Here is a 20,407-nt window from a genome sequence, read left to right as displayed (position 1 = left end):
AATGTGGTAAACGGAACCACTTTGCTAAAGTTTGCAGGACTGTTTTTGGAATAGCATTACACACAGTGAGTGACAGCCAAATGCCAGATAGAGAGCCAAATGCAGAGGAACTGTTTATTGATTCTGTGTCACAGGAAAAAACAGATTTCAGAGACTGAGCAAGCCTTTGCAGATATTGAGATAGGAAAACAGGGCACAGAGCTTAGGTTTAAACTAGATACTGGAGCTCAGGTTAATGTAATTCCTCTGAGTGAGTATCACAGCTTGAAGGATGAGTGTGAGCTACAGCCCACCTCACGCAGACTGACCAGCTATGGGGGTGAGCAGCTCATTGTAAAAAGCACATGCGTGATGAAATGCAAGTACAAAGAAAGCGACATGATGTTGGACTTTTACATTGTTGACACTCGAGCACCTCCAGTGCTAGGTCTAAAGGCATGTTTAGACATGGACTTTGTCAAGCTAGTGCTATCATTGACAGCACCAGTTGAGAAGCAGACAGTCATAGAGGAGTTTGCTGACGTTTTCAAAGGAATCGGACTATTCCCAGGTGAATGCACTATTCACCTTGACCCAGCAGCAACCCCTGTGGTTTGCCCACCGAGAAGGATACCCCTTGCTCTACGTAGTTGCCTGAAGGAGGAGCTGCAGAGCATGGAGAATACAGAAATCATCGTCCAAGAAACAGAACCGACCGAGTGGGTCAACGCATTAGTAGTGGTTGAGAAACCACATACAGGCAAGCTCAGAGTCTGTCTCGCCCCCAGAGATTTGAACAAGGCTATCAAACACCCTCATTACCCTCTACCAACGCTAGATGACATCACACCCAAGCTAGTGGGAGCACGTTACTTCAGTGTAATGGACGCACGATCAGGATACTGCACTATCAAGCTCACAGAAGAGTCATCTAAGCTAACAACGTTCAACACACCATTTGGGCGCTACCGATTTCTGCGTTTACCATTTGGTCTTCTCTCAGCTCAGGATGAATTCCAGCGTAAGATCGACGAAACCTATGAAGGCCTCGACGGAGTAGTCGCAATCGTAGACGACGTCCTCATCTATGGCAGGAATAGAGAGGAACATGACGGGAACCTCTGTGCGATGCTACAAAGATCACGGGAGAAAGGTACCCGGCTCAACCCCGAGAAAATCATAATCGGATCCACCGAGATCAGTTATTTCGGGCATCGCCTCTCAACTGATGGCATTAAGCCGGATCCAGAGAAAATCTCCGCCATCAAGAAGATGGAGCCGCCAAAGAACCGCGCAGAGCTAGAGACACTACTCGGCATGGTTAACTACTCAGCCAAGTTTGCCCCGAGCCTCTCCGAAATCAACGCACCCATGCGTCAGTTGCTCAAACAATCCAATGAATTCCTGTGGGACAAACAACATGACACAGCATTTCAGAAAATGAAAGACCTAATCACCAGAGAACCAGGACCAGTTCTTGCCTACTTCAACCCCAACAAAGAGCTCAGACTACAAGTGGACGCATCAAAGTACAGACTAGGCACAGTATTACTGCAAGAAGGAAAGCCCATCGGCTACGCTTCCAGATCTCTCTCTCTCAGTGAAATCAACTATGCTCAAATCGAGAAAGAGCTATATGCAATTCTGTTTGGATGTAAGCGTTTCCACCAGTACGTCTATGGCCGACAAGTCATTGTGGAATCCGACCACAAGCCCCTCGAGTCAATCATGAGGAAACCACTAGCCGCAGCCCTACCAAGGCTACAGAGAATGATCCTTCAGCTACAGAAGTACGACTTCACAATCATTCACCGTCCAGGCAAAGACATTCCTGTCGCAGACACGCTCTCCAGAAAGTCTCTTAGCTACCAGGACAGCAGCCTCAGTGAAGGCATGGATGTGCAGGTGCACAGGGTGTACAACAGCTTACCTGTGAGTGACTCAAAACTGAAGGAGATCCGAGCAGGAACAGAGGAAGATGCACAACTCACACTGCTGAGCAAAGTCATACATGAAGGATGGCCTGAGGAAAGGAGGAAATGCCCTCAGAGCATATCTGAATTCTGGAACCACAGAGACGAACTGTCACAAATCAACAGAATCGTCTTCAAAGGGGAGAAAATCATCATTCCTACCAGTCTCAGAGAAGAGATGTTGACAAAAATTCATGCTGGACATGTGGGCATGGAAAAATGCAAACAAAGAGCACGTGACATTATGTTTTGGCACGGAATGTGCAAACTCATTGAGGACATTGTCGGAAAATGTTCCATTTGTCTAGAACGCCGCCCATCAAATGTCAAAGAGCCCATGATACCTCACCGTATCCCAGACAGGCCCTGGCAGGTCGCGGCAACGGATCTGTTCACATGGAACAATGAGGACTACATAGTGACTGTTGATTACTACAGCAGATTTTTTGAACTGGACAAGCTTCACAGCACCACATCTGCAGCTGTAATCCACAAGCTAAAGGCAGCCTTTGCCAGGCATGGCATGGTAGAGACTTTAGTCTCAGACAGTGGCCCCCAATACAAACCAAAAGAGTTTGAGTTGTTTGCCAAGGCATGGGATTTCACACATGTCACATCAAGCCCACATTACCCTCAAAGTAATGGCCTTGCTAAAAAAAAAACTGTCCAGATTGCAAAAACACTCATGGACAAAGCCAAAGCGGACAAAAGAGACCCCTACATTAGTCTCCTTGAGTACTGCAACACTCCGGTTGACGACTTCAAGTCACCAGCACAGCTGTTGATGTGCTGCAGACTTCGCTCAATCCTTCCAAGCACCAACCAGCAGCTGCAGCCAGAGGTCGTCAGCTGCAAGCAAGTGCATGCAAAACGTGTACAGAGACAGCAACACCAAAAGAGACACTATGACAGGTCAGCTAGACTACTGCCGCCGCTGCACAATGGAGAATCCGTCAGAATCCAGGAGCATGACTACTGGAAGCCAGCAGTCGTCATCCAGCCAGCTGACACTGAGCGATCGTATCACGTCCGCACCCCAGAAGGACAGGTGTACCGTCGCAATCGCAGGCACCTCCTGAACACCAAGGAACAACACCGTCATTCCGACGAGAGGATCAGTTCAACAGTGTGATGAACAGAGCAATACACAAAACACATCATACTAACCTGAACCTGAATTGTTGACCGATTCAGGAGCATTTTCAGTTCCATACCACAGAAGGTCGGGACGAGAGGTCAAGCCTAGAGTTATCCTTGACTTGTGAACTGTCAAAGGGTGTAGACGGATCGCTGCCCTAAAAAAAACTGTACATCGTTATTGAAACGTTGAGATGTTTTCAGTGCTAGTTAAATGCTGAGTTTACTTATATGTTTATGCTACCGAGAACATTATGTAGAAGAAAGGTTTAAAAGTAATGCATAACATTTTTCTTTTAAAAGGAAGGGGATGGAACATTTGCATATTGAATTATCATTGGCCCGCAGGCATCTGTAAGGAATACCTATTATATTCACATGTGATGTGATCACATGCTGAGTTGTCATTGGCCTGCAGGCATCTGTAAGGACTACTATTGTTTTGAAGACCCAGGCTAGGGGTCCTAATGCCAGGCTTTCCCCATGGTGCTGCTATGAGTAAGATCAGACCTAATGCTTATTAAAAGAGTTAAACTGTAATACTCCGTTGTCCTGCAATTTATTACTTTTGTACAAAGTGTGCAAAACAAGACAACTATCTTCTATTGATGGCCCTTAGTGTTGGAGTCTTCCATAAGTGGAAACATCTTCTCTATGTCTACCCTATCCAAAGTACTCTTTTTACATTTCTCGTTTACAACATACCCCACGTAGAGCGGGCAAATCGTGTTGACAACAACGAGCTCGCTGTAAATGGTAGAGACTGTGTGTGTAAAAAGGGAGAAAAGGATAGACCGAGTAATTACAGGCCCACAGCCTAACCTCGGTGGTGGGAAAATTATTGGAAAAATTTCTGAGGGACAGGATAAATCTTCATTTAGAAAGACGTGGATTAATCGGGGACAGTCAGCATGGATTTGTCAGGGGAAGGTCGTGTCTGACTAAGTTGATTGAATTTTTTGAGGAGGTAACAAGGAGGGTCGATAAGGGTAGCGCGCCTGATGTAGTGTATATGGATTTTAGCAAGGCTTTTGATAAGGTCCCGCATGGCAGACTGGCCACGAAAGTAAAAGCAAGGCAAAGTGGCAAGCTGGATCCAAAATTGGCTCGGAGGCAGGAAACAAAGGGTAATGGTCGAAGGGTGTTTTTGTGACTAGAAGGCTGTTTCCGGTGGGGTTCCCAGTGAAGTGCAGAAGATCAGAGGGACCTTGGAGTGCATGTTCACAGATCTCTGATGGTAGCAGGACAGGTAGATAAGGTGGTTAAGAAGGCATACGGGATACTTGCCTTTATTAGCTGAGGCATAAGATATAAGAGCAGGGAAGTTATGCTTGACCTGTATAAAACCTTAGTTAGGCCGTAGCTAGAATACTGCGTACAGTTCTGGTCACCGCATTACAGGAAGGATGTGATTGCACCAGAGAGGGTGCAGAGGAGATTTACAAGGATGTTGCCTGGGCTGGGGAATTTTAGCTATGAGGAAAGATCGGATAGGCTGGGGTTGTTCTCTTTGGAACAGAGGAAATTGAGGGGAGATTTAATTGAGGTGTATAAAATTATGAGGGGCCTAGATAAGAGTGGATAGAAAGGACCTATTTCCCTTGGCAGAAGGGTCAATAACCAGGGGGCATAGATTTAAAGTAATTAGTCGGAGGTTTAGAGGGGAGTTGAGGAGAACTTTTTTCACCCAGAGGGTGGTGGGGGCCTGGAACTCACTGCCTGAAAGGGTGGTAGAGGCAGAAACTCTCATCGCATTTACAAAGTACTTGGATATGCACTTGAAGTGCCGTAACCTACAGGGCTACGGACCAAGAGCTGGAAAGTGGGATTAGGCTGGAGAGCTCTTTGTCGGCCGGCACGGACACGATGGGCCGAATGGCCTCCTTCTGTGCTGTAAATTTCTATGATTCTAAGATTGAACAGATTTTGTCCCCCACCAGCCCCCCCCCCCCCCCCCCCCCCCCGGCTCCTGTTAAGTCAGATGTTACGCTGTTTTACAAGAACAGCAAGGTACGTCATATAATAGAAGAAAGAACTTGCATTTATATAGCGCCTTTCGTGACCCAAAGTGCTTTACAGCCAATGAAGTACATTATTGAAGTGCAGCCCCTGTTGTAACAGAGAACTGCGGCACCCAGATATGTGCACAGCAAGATCCCAAATCAGCAATGAGATAAATGACCAATTAAACTGTGTTGATGGTGTTGGTTGAGGGATAAATGTTGGTCAGAACACTGGGGAGAACTCCCCCCTGCTCCTCTTCGAATAGCGCCCGTGGGACCTGAGCGCGGCCTCGGTTCAATGCCTGACGGCACCTCCGACAGCGCGGCACTGCACCGGCAGTGTCAGCCTGGATTTTTGCGCTCGAGTCTCTGGAGCGGGACTACGACCCCACGACCTTCTGACTCGCCGGCGCAAGGAGGTGCTACCCACTGAGCCACGGCTGACACCTAGATGACAGTCCGTGAAGGAGGGAGATTTAAAGTGCTGAAACTCAGCCCGTTTAATAAGGGACTTCTCTCAACTCCATTGGACGATTTTGGCATGGGACGACATTGTGGACATGACTTGCGAGCAGAATGCCCGGTGTGTGTGTGGTCCGACGCAGGTCACCCACAGATTGCTTTTGTCTTTGCTCTCTGGCACTGTGCTTCGCTGTGAGCAGTGTCTGGGACAGGGAATGCAGATTCATGCAGCGCTGGATCATTGATTAGAGTAACAGGATCTCCCAGACTGCAGCGGTATGGGGAGAGAGAGAGAGAGAGAGAAAACAAGTGCTTGGAAAATGAAACTTATTGATTTAAGCTGTTAATAATGAATGAGGATAGCTTTGTCTCCAGACCGTGTGAGCAGGAGCAGCCTGCATTTCCTGTTTCATGCTGGTTATATAGGGAGGCTAATAGCATAATTGCTTCTTTTTTCCCTGGCTTCTTGTGCAATGAAGGGCAGATTCTCTTGGGCAGTGGGTTAGATATGACCCGAGGAGGGCACTGAGGAAAGTGCAATCTTCGCGTGTATCTGTTGAAAACGTTTTTTATGCGGACATGTAAGAAGACGCCTTGGATGAAGTGGCTGGTAAATGTCTCCCCCTTCCAAAATGGACTCTGATGAGGAGAACTGGATTGAAGATCACTGGGAAGAATGGTAGGAAGTCTCGCAAATCCAGTATAAGATTGTGTGGGAGGTTTGCAAGTCAGTGGTTGTTTGGTCTCGACTGAGGCTGATTTATTTTGAGATACTCGAGTCCACCTTTACCTCGAGAGCGTGAGATTTATTTCTCAATGCAAGCTGGACTCTGCCTGATTTTTTTTTTCACCCCCCCCCCCCCCCTGTCTCTTGACAAAAGATTGTTTTATGCATTGTATGAAATGTTTTTTTTTTTAAAAACAGGATTGCAAGGAATGCTAAATCAGAGAATTATATCAAAGGGATTTTTCTCATTGTGAGGCATGTTGTTTTCCTGAGAACGTTCCTGGAATCCATTTGGTCCCTCTTTTACATTGCAGACCTACAACCGGCAGGTATCGTTGTGCTAAACTGCCTTTCCCGCTCTACCTCATGAAAGCAGGTGTTTTCATTGTTTTCAAAAAAAAATGTTTAATTGTTTTTTTTTTTTTAAATTAGCATGTATTTTCGTACTTGTCATGGGAAGGAACGCCTTGCTCTTTAAATACAGCCGAAACCTCGGTGTACTTTGAGTTAGGTGCCCAGTATTAATCTGTAATGTATGGTCGAATTTGTAATCCCCTTGTCTGCATAACAGTCACCGCTCTCCTAAATTAAGCCATGAAACGTGTTATTCGGACGCTGCGGTATTAACCATAGAATCATAGGATGGTTACAGCATAGTAGGAGGCCATTCGGCCCCTTGAGCCCGTGCCGGCTCTCTGTAAGAGCACTTCAGCTGGTCCCACTTCCCCCCCCCTCCACCCCCCCGCCCTTTCCCCGTAGCCCATCAAAATTTTTTCCTTCAGGCACTTGTCCAATTCCCTTTTGAAAGCCGCGATTAAATCCCCCTCCACCACCCTCTCAGGCGGCGCATTCCAGATCCTAACCACTCGCTGCGTAAGAAAGATTTTCCTCCTGTCGCCTCTGGTTCTTCTGCCAATCACCTTAAATCGGTGTCCTCTGGTTCTCGACCCTTCCGCCAGTGGGAACAGTTTCTCTCTATCTCTGCTCTGTCTGGATCCCCTTACATTAAATGTAAGTTTTTTGTGAAATAATGAATTACAGCGTTGGCGGCCCTGTGTAAATTAGGCTGCTTCAAATCGATATGTTCCCCATTCAGCAAATGATTTAGTCCTTGTTGAAACAAGCCAGCATTACGCGGACTGAGGCGCCATCGAGTTATCGATCTATTGAGCTACCTCTGCTGTACACAACAGATGTGCTCCAGGATGAGCTTTGCCCACATCTTCAGTAGCAAGGCTTGGGCAGCAAGGGAGGTGTGAAATGGGTCCTTTAATCCCAGACCAGAAGAATTAACTGATGTCCAGCATGGATTTCACTGCCTTCGTACCTTCCCTCTCTATCCTGCACCTCTCCCACTGTTTCACTGTTTATCGCAGTCTTCCCTCTCCTTCTGGGTGTTTCTTCTCTCTCTCTCTCTCTCTCTCTCTCTCTCTCTCTCTCTCTCTCTCTCTCGCTCTCTTGCTCTCCCTCTCTTTCTCTCTCGCAATTTCAATTCAAATTGCTTTATTGGCATGACAAGGTACATCTTATGTTGCCAAAGCACCGAAAAAAAACATTTATGGTTGAACACATAAACGCAGATCTATCCATACAGTGTATAAACAGATATATCCCTGTGTGTATAAATATACACTCATCTATATATATTTAAAGCGGCTCTTCTGTCTGTCCCGATGTCTGTCTGTCTGTTCTCTATACGTTTGAAAGTTAGAGAGCGTACCGACGCGCGCGTCGCCTCAAAAGAAAGCTTGCGATTCCGGACCGGTCATAGGCGTATTTACGTTTCGGCCGGACAAAAATCCCGCCCGCGGTATCCAAAAAACGTTTAGCGTTCCGCTCATTAGCATCTCATTAGCGACCGTGTGACGTCGAGGTCGACCAATCGGACGGGCGCGTGCCATTCTACAGTTGAGTGTCGAGTGACTCGACGATTGACCAATCCTACGCTTCGGTGACCTGACCGGTCGACCAATCGGTGCGTGTGTGGGCGGGCGGGCCTTATCCTTCTGAACCGAGGTGAGTGGCCGCCATCTTGATTTTTCACAATTTTTTCCCCCACACTTTCTGTGTGGTAGGGAACTAAGGTAAATATTTTAATGATGTGTTAGGGAATTAAATAACAATTTAATAGGGGGGGGGAGAGCCTCGGGAAATCGCGGGGGGGGGGAGAGCCTCGGGAAATCGCGGGGGGGGGGAGAGCCTCGGGAAATCGCGGGGGGGGGGGGGAGAGCCTCGGGAAATCGGGGGGGGGGGAGAGCCTCGGGAAATCGCGGGGGGGGGGGGAGAGCCTCGGGCAATCGCGGGGGGGGGGGAGAGCCTCGGGAAATCGCGGGGGGGGGGTGGGGGGGGGAGAGCCTCGGGAAATCGCGGGGGGGGTGGGGGAGAGCCTCGGGAAATCGCGGGGGGGGGGGGGGGGAGAGCCTCGGGAAATCGCAGGGGGCTCGCGCCGCCCGCACTGACCGCGCATGCGCCGCCCGCCCACAGCGGCCGTCCATCAGCCGCGCGATACGCGGGGGACCTCAGCTCCGGACCTCAGGCGCTAGGCAGGGGGAGGGGCCGGAGAGAGGGACAGAGGGGAGGGGTGGGCGAGGGGAGGGAGACAGGCGAGGGGAGGGAGACGGGAGGGGAGGGAGGGAGACAGAGGAGGGGAGGGAGAGGAGTGGAGGGGAGGGAGAGGAGGGGAGGGGAGGGAGAGGACATGACAGGGAGAGGGGGGACACACAGGGGCAGGGAGACCAAGCGCCCCAAAATTGCCCTCGCAACGCGGGGCTCCCCAGCTAGTATAATATGTATAAACTCTTTTCTTAGATTTAATGGTTGTCCCTCTGCTTATAGCAAGCTGTAACATAGTTTGCCGCTAAGGTTACGCAATTTCTCTGTTCCCCTAATAGGTATGGGAGTTTTTGGTCGTCATTCAAATTTTTGAATTCAGGGCATATTTTTATGAATTTTGGGTAGAAATTCCCCCTTATGCCCTGATATTTTCCACAAGCTGTGAGGAAGTGCATCTCTGTCTCCACCACTCCCTGACTGCAGTCTTCCCTCTCCTCCTTCTGGGTGTTTCTCTTTCTCTCTCTCTCTCTATCTCTCTCTGTGCCTGTCGGTGGCAGAGGACCTTTGGCGGTCATCTATTGTGGCAGTGTGTTGCCGCCATGCTGGCCCATGAGCAGAGCTTCACTCCGAGCTGGGCTCATTGGCGCTAGCAGGGCTTGTGATCTGTGCAACTGCATCCCAACGTTAACTATAATTGGCAGCACTTGCTGTGCAAACTGAAGGCTTTCTTGTCCCCATTCCTCTTACTGAGCTTCAAGATACTTTGTGGTAGAATGAGGCCATTCAGCCCATTGCACCTATGCTGACGACACCCAGCTCTGCCTCACCACCACTTCTCTCAACCCCTCCGCTGCCTCTGATTTGTCACCCTGCTTGCCCAACATTCAGTATTGGGTGAGTAGAACTTTCCTGCAATTAAATATTGGGAAAAGAAAGAAAGTCTTGCAATTATAGACTGTAGCGCCTTTCACGACCACAAGACGTCCCAAAGTGCTTTACAGCCAATGAAGTACTTTTTGAAGTGGAGTCACTGTTGTAATGTGGGAAACGCGGCAGCCATATTGCGCACAGCAAGCTCCCACAAACAGCAATGTGAAAATGACCAGATAATCTGTTTTTGTTATGTTGGTTGAGGGAGCAATATTGGCCCCAGGACACCGCAAGTCCCTGGAGTGAGACTTGAACCCACAACCTTCTGACTCAGAACAGCTACCAACTGAGCGCAACTGAGACCGAAGCCATTGTCCTCTGTCCCTGCCACAAACTCTGTTCCCCGGCCACCAACTCCATCCCTCTCCCTGGCAACTGTCTGAGGCTGAACCAGACCGTTCACAACCTTACCGCCCTGTTTGACCCTGAACTGAGCCTCCAGCCCCATATCCTCCACATCGCCAAGACCGATAATTGCTCCTGTGAAGCGCCTTGGGACGTTTAACCAAAGGCGCTATATAAGTGCAAGTTGTTCTGCTGGTGCTAGCTCTTCCGCTGGAACTGACTGCTCCTCTTTCCCTGCCCTTTCCTTTTACCCTCTTATATTCTCCTTTTTTAAAATACTTAACCAGATTCCCTTTTTAAACAGTGTTGTCGGGGTAGAAATTAGTCTGGGCCCATTTTTGGGGCCCAGACTCGCACCCGAACAAAAGGCCCCGAGACTGTCCCGGAATTGGCAGTACCTGTCAAGCCTCCACAGGCAGCCCGGCCCATGATCAGAAACAACCAGCAGGAAATAACTGGCTTTCTTTTTATAATTATTGAAGATTGCTTTGCATCTGTAACAAAGTGTGACATCTGAGATTTTTTTTGTTCGTTTACTGGGATGTGGGCATCGTCGGCAAGGCCGGCATTTATTGCCCATCCCTAATCGCCCTCGAGAAGGTGGTGGTGAGCCGCCTTATACAACTGAGTGTCTTGCTCGGCCATTTCAGAGGGCAGTTAGGAGTCAACCACGTTGCTGTGGGTCTGGAGTCACCTATAGGCCAGACCGGGTAAGGACGGCAGATTTCCTTCCCTAAAGGACATTAGTGAACCAGATGGGTTTTCACGAAAATCCGATAGTTTCATGCTCACCATTGCTGATACTAGCTTTTTATTCCAGATTTTTACTTAATTAATTGAAATTAAATTCCCCAGCTGCCGTGTCCCCGGATCATTAGTCCAGTCCAGTAACATAACCACTGTGCCTCAGTACCTATCCGAGATGTGACGGATATGCACTAGGTTGCAAGATTTATTTTGAATATAAAGTAATGGATCTCGTGCAATTGCACATGGTCTCTCTCTCTTACCTATCTGGTAAATGTATGTTATTGACTGTCTATTATAGGGTGACAGTAGTTCTTCAGCCTAACAGATCGGTGTGACACAAAACTGTGACAGCAGAAGTAATGGGCAATGCAAAGGAAGTGCATGCGTACAAAAAAAATGTACTTTTATTATGACACGCGCATTTTATTTTATTTAGAGAGACTAAGTAACATAACAGACGACCTTTAAGTTCTATCCCTACAGCTCCCGCGAGGCGGAGCGATTTACGCTGGCGTTTGTTCATGGGGATGGAGTGCACCTTTTCTTGGACCGGAGTTATACTGCTTGACTGGCATCACACGGAGCTCAGTGATGACAGAGCTCTGCACCTGTGTGTTTGGAGGCGTGCGCGGAGCTGTGCTCCCCGAGCAATTCGTTTTTAAAGTAATGGGCAGGATCAGTGCCCCTCCGCACCAAAGGAAGAAAGACTTGCTCTTGTAGAGTGCTGTTCATGACCTCAGGACGTCCCAAATTGCTTTACAGCCAGTGAAGTACTTTTTGAAGTGCAGTCACTGTTGTAGGAAACGCAGCAGCCAATTTGTGTACAGCAAGCTCCCACAGTAACGTGATAATGAGCAGACAATCTGTTTCACTGATGTTGATTGAGGGATCAATATTGAATGGGACTCCCCCTGCTCTTCTTCGAAAGAGTGGCCCTGGGATCTTTTACGGCCATCTGAGAGAGCAGACGGGGCCTCGGTTTAACGTCTCATCTGAAAGACAGCACCTCCGACAGTGCAGCACTGGGAGTGTCAGCTCTAGAATTTTGTGTTCAAGTCTCTGGAGTGGGGACTTGAACCCACAACCTTCTGACCCAGTAGTACGAGTGCCGCCCACTGAGCCACGGCTGACACGGGTGCAAAGCACTCGCGGGGCACTGTTGTAACTTTGTGGTTTTGTCATCGTGCTGCACCTGGCTTGAAGTCCAAGTGGTCCGAGACCGCTTACGCAAGGTGGTCTCGCAGCTTGTGCCGAGTTGGCGGGGATTAGATCTGGAGCTGAGCCCACGGGCTAGATCTGGAGCTGAGCCCACGGGTTAGAACGAAAGCACTTTGCGCCACCATGAAAGTGATCGTGTAACTGCAGCCTTCTAGTGCCAGGGCCTCCATTTACTTCCGATATAATTGAATGCAACACCGGGTATAATGGAATTAACACTGACTTGCAAAGAAAATTATGAGCGTTAATCATTTGACTTGTAAGTGCTTGTGGAAAGGGGCTCATAGGTCAGTGCTGCCTGCAGTCATGTGATGCTTAATCCTTGTTTTCACGCAGATGGTCTCTCCGTCCAACTTGGAAAAAAAGGCAATTCATTTTAGATAGAAAGATAGATGCTTAAATAAATCACGGTGTGTCGCAGTGTTAAAGGAAGAAAGACTTGCATTTCTATAGCGCCTTTCATGACTTCAGAACGTCCCAAGCACTTTACAGCCAATGAAGTACTTTTTGAAGTGGAGTCACTGTTGTAATGTAGGAAACGCGGCAGCTAATCTGTGCACAGCAGGCTCCCACAAACAGCAATGTGATAATGATCGGATAATCTGTTTTTTAGTGATGTTGATGGAGGGATAAATATTGGCCCAGGACACCGGGGAGAACTCCCCTGCTCCTCTTCAAAATAGTGCCGTGGGATTGTTTATGTCCACCTGAGAGAGCAGATGGGTCCTCGGTTTAACATCTCATCTGAAAGACGGCACCTCCGACAGTGCAACGCTTCCTCAGTACTGCCCCTCCGACAGTGCAGCGCTCCCTCAGTACTGCCCCTCCGACAGTGCAGCGCTCCCTCAGTACTGCCCCTCCGACAGTGCAGCGCTCCCTCAGTACTGCCCCTCCGACAGTGCAGCGCTCCCTCAGTACGGCCAATCCGACAGTGCAGCGCTCCCTCAGTACTGGCCCTCTGACAGTGCAGCACTCGCCCAGTACTGCCCCTCCGACAGTGCAGCGCTCCCTCAGTACTGCCCCTCCGACAGTGCAGCGCTCCCTCAGTACTGGCCCTCTGACAGTGCAGCACTCGCCCAGTACTGCCCCTCCGACAGTGCAGCGCTCCCTCAGTACTGGCGTGAGAGTGTCAGCCTAGAGTTTTGTGCTCAAGCCCCTGGAGTGGGACTTGAACAGAAAACCTTCTGACTCAGAGGCAAGAGTGTGACCCACTGAGCCACGACTGACACGGTGATGCAGCTTCTACAGTGCGTATCCAGCTTTGTAAGCACAGCGGGAAAAAATACCACAAGCAGTTCAGCTGCTTTGATGTTGATCTAATTCGGATACCAGGAGCCAGATATCCATGAGTTGGCGCCCATCGTTTATGTAGCCAAGGGGCAGACTCCTAGACCCAAGGTAAACGTGACTCCACCAAGTTGCGGAGAAGAGGGGTTTCACCACCTGGAGCCAGCTCAGGCTTCAGGAATCTATACTCCATGTTTTCAAGGGGAGACTGGATAGGCACTTGAGGGAAATAAACTACGGGGATAGAGCGGGGCAAAGGGACTGACTGGATTGCTCTGCAGAGAGCCGGCACGGACTCGATGGGTCAAATGGCCTCCTTCTGTGCCATTATGACTCTATGACCGACATGGAACCAGCTTTCAACCCCGTCAGTCTGAGTTAGATCCGAACTGAGCTGCCAGTAGGTAAAGGAGAACGGCCCAACGCAATCTCCTAAAGCCTCAAGGTCAGCAAAGCATGGCTGTATTGAACAGTAATCAGTTGCTGGCAGTTATGTGAATGGGGGCACACAATATTCACCCCCCCTTATCTATTCATTTACATGGAATAATTACCTAAGAAAGCAAAGGTTGCAGATTCTGTTCGGTGGAGCTGAACAATAATCTTGAGGCGATGTGCCTCACATACATACAGTGCAGGTGGAGCTTGCAGTGTGTAGTATGTGAAAATCAAGGTTTTCACATTGTGGATCACTGAAAGAAAGAAGGAACTTGCATTTAGTTAGATCTTTCACAAGCTCAGGATTTCCCAAAGCGCTCCACAGACAATGAAGTACTTTTTTGAAGTGCGGTCACTGTTGCGATGTAGGAAACGTGGCAGCCAATTTTGCGCACAGCAAGCTCCCACAGACAGCAATGTGATAATGACCAGATCATCTGTTTTTAGTGATGTTGATTGAGGGATAAATATCAACTGGAGAACTCCCCTGCTCTTCTTCAAAATAGTGCCAGGGGATCTTTTACGTCCACCCGAGAGGGCAGACGGGGTCCTCGGTTTATCGTCGCATTTGAAAGACGGCAACTCCGACAGTGCAGCACAGGAATAGACAGACTAGATGCAGGAAGGCTGTTCCCGATGATCGGGGAGTCCAGAACCAGGGGTCACAGTCTAAGGATAAGTGGTAAGCCATTTAGGACTGAGATGAGGAGGAATTTCTTCACCCAGAGAGTGGTGAACCTGTGGAATTCTCTACCACAGAAGGCAGTTGAGGCCAATTCATTAAATATATTCAAGAAGGAGTTAAATATATCTCTTAAAGCTGAAGGGATCAAGGGATATGGGGAGAAAGCAGGGACCGGGTACTGAGTTTGGATGATCAGCCATGATCTCATTCAATGGCGGAGCGGGCTTGAGGGGCCGAATGGCCTACTCCTGCTCATATCTTCTATGTTTCCTGCACTGGGAGTGTCAGCTTAGATTTTTGTGCTCCAGTCTCGGGAGTGGGGACTTGAACCCGTGACCTTCTGACTTGGAGGTGAGAGAGAGTGCTGCCCACTGAGCCACGGCTGGCACCTGAATCGACTTCAAAGACAACAAATTTCTGCTGGGTTTGAATAGTCCTGCTATCCTATTGACTTGGATATTCATGAAATGTGAACATTTAAAAATAAAGCTGAGCACTTGGTGCCCTTGGAGAGCTGAGGCTGATTAAACCTCACAGGCTCCTCGTCAGTTCTTATTCCTGAAGTGCTTGAGGAGCGAGAAATTGAAATTGTCGCTGTCACGGATATTACTGCATCCAGAGGTCAGTGCTGGTGGCCATCCAGCGAAACTCCACTTGAGTGCTTTTTTGCACAATTACCTCGGCTTCATGTGATCGTTCCTACTGCATCACATCGAAAACTAGTTTCTTCCTGGTGCTGAATGTTCCTCGAGATTATCCTGAATGTTGGTCTGTTGTTTGGAATTATGTGAGTGGCAAAAAAAATGGGTCTGCTATTAATATTTAATCTTCGTTAATATTTATGACCAGACAAAATGGATGCAGTTCGCAGCAAGCAGGAAGAGCATTTTGATGAGAGTTTACGTCAGTTTTGAGGAGCTAGTTTTGCGAGGATGCTTCAGCAAAACATTCAGTTATTGACCCAGCGGTAACATTCTCATCTGAGTCAGACGGTTGTAGGTTCAAGCCCCACTCAAGGGTCAGAGTGTCTCTTGACACCACTGTGCCGGCCAGCGAGTGGGCAGCTGGGGCGGGACTTACGGCAGGACTCACAGCGAACAGAGTCTATTTTACAGTGAACAGAGTCTATTTTATAGCGAAAATAAGAAATAGGAGCAGGAATAGGCCACTTGGCCCCTCGAGCCTGCTCCGCCATTCAATAAGATCATGGCTGATCTTGGGCTCAAAGCCACTTCCCCGCCCGCTCCCCATAACCCTTCACTCCCTTATCTTGCAAAAATATGTCTATCTCCACCTTAAATGTATTTAATGACCCAGCCTCCACAGCTCTCTGGGGCAGAGAATTCCACAGATTTACGACCCTCTGAGCGAAGAAATTCCTCCTCATCTCAGTTTTTAAAGGGCGACCCTTTATTCTGAAACTATGCCCCCGAGTTCCAGATTTCCCCATGAGGGGAAACATCCTCTCTGCATCTACCTTGTCGAGCCCCCTCAGTATCTTATATGTTTCAATAAGATCACCTCTCATTCTTCTAAATTCCAATGAGTATAGGCCCAGCCTGCTCAACCTTTCTTCATAAGTCAAACCCCTTCATCTCAGGAATCAACCGTGTGAATCGTCTCTGAACTGCCTCCAATGCAAGTATATCCTTCCTTAAATAAGGAGACCAAAACTGTACGCAGTACTCAAGGTGTGGTCTCACCAGCGCCCTGTTCAGTTGTAGCAGGACTTCCCTGCTTTTATACTCCAACCCCCTTGAAACAAAGGCCAACATTCCATTTGCCTTTTTGGTTACTTGCTGTACCTGCATGCTAACTTTTTGTGTTTCATGCACAAGGACCCCAGGTCCCTCTAAACTGTAGCATTTTGTAATCTCTCCATTTAAATAATTTGCTTTTTTATTTTTCCTGCCAAAGTGGATAACCTCGCACTTTCCCACATTATACTCCATCTGCCAAATGTTTGCCCACTCACTTAGCCTGTCTGTATCCCTTTGCGGATTCTTTGAGTCCTCTGCACAACTTGCTTTCCCACCCATCTTTGTATCATCCACAAACCTGGCTACATTACACTCGGTCCCTTCATTCAAGTCATTAATGTAGATTGTAAATAGTTGAGGCCCCAGCACCGATCCCTGTGGCACCCCACTAGTTACCATTTGCCAACCGGAAAATGACCCATTTATCCTGACTCTCTGCTTTCTGTTAGTTAGCCAATTCTCTATCCATGCTGATATATTACCCCCTGTTGTATCCGTGTGTTAATGAAGACACGGAATGCAGGAGTTGGTTTACAGGTGTTTACTGGACAAAGTCTGGAGGTGAACTAACAGATACAAGACACTATACAGGCTTATATAGCCCGAGTGGCCACTACCGGCATTACAGCACACAGGGGTTCTTAAAGGCACATACACCACAATCCCTCCCCTTTTAGATAACCAGTGCATAACATTTTAAGTAATTGTTATTAACGTGTACAAGAACAATAATCTAAACATTTGCTGCAGTTAATCAATTATAAGTCAATCTCTCTGGAGGCTTCCTGACTCGGTCCGGATAACGCCTCGGTGGTGTAGTAGTTTTCGGTGGTGTAGTAGGTTCTTTTGGCAAGGTCGATTCGGCTTGAATGCCAGTGTCGGGTTCATCTGGTTCCAGTATCACCGGATCGGAGGTAGATACTATGGGTATCTCTACTTCATCATTAGGTGTATAGAGTGGTGGTGTAGGTTGTCCCTTTTCGGATGACTCTATGATCTGGTCAGCATGGCACCTTATTATGCTTTCTCCAATGTCCACGGTATACATCAGTGGTCCTAGTCGTGTGCGAATAGTTCCAGGCTGCCATTTCTCGGTACGGTAGTCCCGGGCCAAAACTTGTTAACCTATCTGGAAGGTTCTAGTTGGCCTTTCATTCATGCCTTGAAATTGCCGGTTCTCTACGTCCCTTCTGATGTTTGGCTTGATCAACTCCAGCCGGCATCTTAGTCTTCTATTGAAAAACAACATGGCGGGAGTTTGGTTTGTAACCATATGTGTTGCATTCCTGTAGGCAAACAAGAAGTTATCTACCTTATGCTGTAGATTAATGCCTTCATTACCCATAGCCTTTATGGCCTTCTTGAAGGTCTGGACAAACCTTTCAGCCAATCCATTGGTGGCGGGATGGTATGGGGTGGATGTATAGTGCTTAACCCCATTGTTTTTTAAGAACTTTCTGAATTCTTCGGACACAAATTGTGGTCCATTATCAGAACAGATCTGTTCAGGCAGCCCATTCCTGGCAAATGTGGTCCTTAATACTGTGATGGTTTTTTCCGTGGTGGTGGAGGACATCTTTATTACCTCCGGCCACTTGGAGTGTGCATCAACCGTGATTAAGAACATTGAGTCCATAAATGGACCAGCAAAGGCGATGTGTACCCTTTGCCATGAAGATGAGGGCCACTCCCATGAATGTAGAGGGGCTTGTGGTGGGGCGTTTTGGACCTTCTGATATCCTAGACAGCTCTTGGTCATTTCTTTGATGTCTCCATCGATACCTGGCCACCACACAAATGCTCTGGCTAGGTTCTTCATTTTCACTCCACCCAGATGCCCCTCGTGAAGCTCCTTTAGCACTTTATCCTGGAGTTTGGGTGGAATCACCACTCTGGATCCACACATCAAGGTTCCTCGGCACACTGACAGCTGTTCTCTTCTTTGCGAGAATGCTGGCAACAGTGGTTCGCCATGTGCTGGCCATCCCTTCACCGTCAAATCGTAGACTCGAGAGAGAGTCGGGTCATTTCTCGTTTCCTTTTCAATGGCAGAATTTGTTACTGGTAGACATTCCACTATGGTTGCGTGGAACATCTCCACTGGGTCCACTGTAGGTGCCTCTTCTACCGTTGGCAACGGTAGGCGCGATAAACCGTCAGCATTTCCATGCTGTTTTGATCCTTTGTATTCTATGTCATATCGGTGTGCCCCTAGGAAAAGGGACCACCTCTGTAGCCTTTGTGCTGTCATAATGGGAACGCCCTTTTTAGGGTTGAATATGGAGACGAGGGGTTGATGGTCAGTCAACAAGGTAAATTTTTGCCCGTGTAGGTAATGGTTGAATTTCTTCACTCCCCTTACCAGGCTGAGTGCTTCCCTGTCGATCTGGGCATAGTTACGCTCAGCTGAGTTCAATGAGCGTGAAGCAAAAGCTATCGGCCGCTCCGAGCCATCAGGGAATCTATGCGATAATACCGCTCCTATGCCGTAAGGGGATGCATCGCACACCAGTGTGATTGGCAGTGATGGATTGTAATGAGCCAAAACTTCCTTGGACGTGATCAAGCCTTTACATTTATGGAAGGCACGTTTACAGTCCTTGCTCCATTCCCAAATTATTTCCGTTTGTAGCAGTTCATTAAGAGGGTGCAGAACAGTTGACAAGTTCGGTAAAAATTTATGATAGTAATTTATTAATCCCAGGAACGACCTTAATTGTGAGACATTTTCAGGTGCTGGGGCTTTTATGACCGCTTCAATTTTTTCAGGGGACTTATGCAACCCTTCTTCGTTAATTATGTGGCCACAATATGATATTTGTTTCTGGAAAAATTCACACTTGGGGCGGTTTGCTCATACACCACACCCCCAACTCCGTGAGCTCTTATGCAGTAACCTTTTATGTGGCACCTTATTGAATGCCTTCTGGAAATCCAAATACACCACATCCACTGGCTCATCCTTATCCACCCTGCTTGTTACATCCTCAAAGAACTCCAGCAAATTTGTTAAACATGATTTCCCTTTCATAAAACCATGCTGACTCTGCTTGACTGCATTATGATTTTGCAAATGTCCTGCTACTGCTTCCTTAATGAAGGACTCCAGCATTTTCCCAATGACAGATGTTAGGCTAACTGGTCTATAGTTTCCTGCTTTCTGTCTTCCCTCCTTTCTTAAATAGGGGTGTTACGTTTGTGGTTTTCCAATCCGCTGGGACCTCTCCAGAGTCCAGGGAATTTTGGTATATTGCAACCAATGCATCCACTATCTCTGCAGCCACTTCTTTTAAGACCCTGGGATGCAGCCCATCTGGTCCAGGGGACTTGTCGTCTTTTAGTCCCATTATTTTACCAAGTACTTTTTCCTTAGTGATAGTGATTGTCTTTAGTTCCCCCCTCCCTGTGGCCCCTTGATTATCCAATATTGGGATGTTGTTAGTGTCTTCTATGTGAAGACAGATACTAAGTATTTGTTCAGAGACTCTGCCATTTCCCCGTTTCCCATTATTAATTCCCCATTGACATCCTCTACTTTCGCTGCTACTCTTTTTTATATACCTGTAGAAGCTCTTACTTTCTGTTTTAATATTTCTTGCCAGTTTACTCTCATAATTCATCTTCTCTATCTGGTTTTTAAAAGTTTCCCAATCCTCTGGCCTCCCACCAATCCTGGCAACATTATATGCCTTCGTTTTCAATTTGATACCATCCTTTACTTCCTTAGTTAGCCATGGATAGTGCTCCCTTCTCTTAAAATCTATCTTTCTCACTGGAATATATTTTTGTTGAGAGTTATGAAATATCTCCTTAAATGTTCGCCACTGCATTTCAACTGTCTAACCTTTTAATTTATTTTTCCAGTTCACTTTAGCCAGTTCTGCCCTCATGCCATTGTAATTGCCTTTGTTTAAGATCAGGACACTGGTTTGAGATATAACTTTCTCACCCTCCAACTGAATTTGAAATTCAACCATGTTATGATCACTCTTTCCTAGAGGATCCTTTACTATGAGATCATTTATTAATTCTGTCTCATTGCACAATATCAGATTCAAGATAGCCTGCTTCCTGGTTGGTTCCATTACATACTGTTCTAGGAAACCATCCAGGATACACAGAGTCTATTTACTCAGAAAACAGAGTCTGTTTAAACAGCG

The 20,407-nt window shown here is 47.6% G+C and overlaps 1 protein-coding gene across 5 annotated transcripts in view; it reads left to right on the top strand.

Moving 5' to 3' along the window:
• The window catches only part of mapk8ip1b (mitogen-activated protein kinase 8 interacting protein 1b), a 267,584-nt gene that overhangs the window by 57,701 nt on the left and 189,476 nt on the right, over positions 1-20,407 (top strand). For 2 of the 5 annotated variants that reach the window (XM_086008308.1, XM_086008306.1), the window contains exon 1: positions 5,675-6,233. The exons of the other annotated variants lie outside the window; for them this stretch is intronic. In XM_086008308.1, coding sequence (XP_085864434.1) covers positions 6,231-6,233 — 3 coding nt within the window. In that variant the 5' untranslated portion in view covers positions 5,675-6,230. Of the gene's footprint in view, positions 1-5,674; positions 6,234-20,407 lie in introns of those variants that run through there. 5 annotated transcript variants of the gene reach the window in all.

Source organism: Somniosus microcephalus, chromosome 15 (genome assembly GCF_052327205.1).
Source record: "Somniosus microcephalus isolate GS21.2 chromosome 15, FLI_Smic_1.0, whole genome shotgun sequence".
NCBI classification, from domain to species: Eukaryota; Metazoa; Chordata; class Chondrichthyes; order Squaliformes; family Somniosidae; genus Somniosus; species Somniosus microcephalus.
The sequence above is the reverse complement of the archived record's forward strand: the minus strand, read 5'-3'. Positions and strand labels throughout refer to the sequence as shown.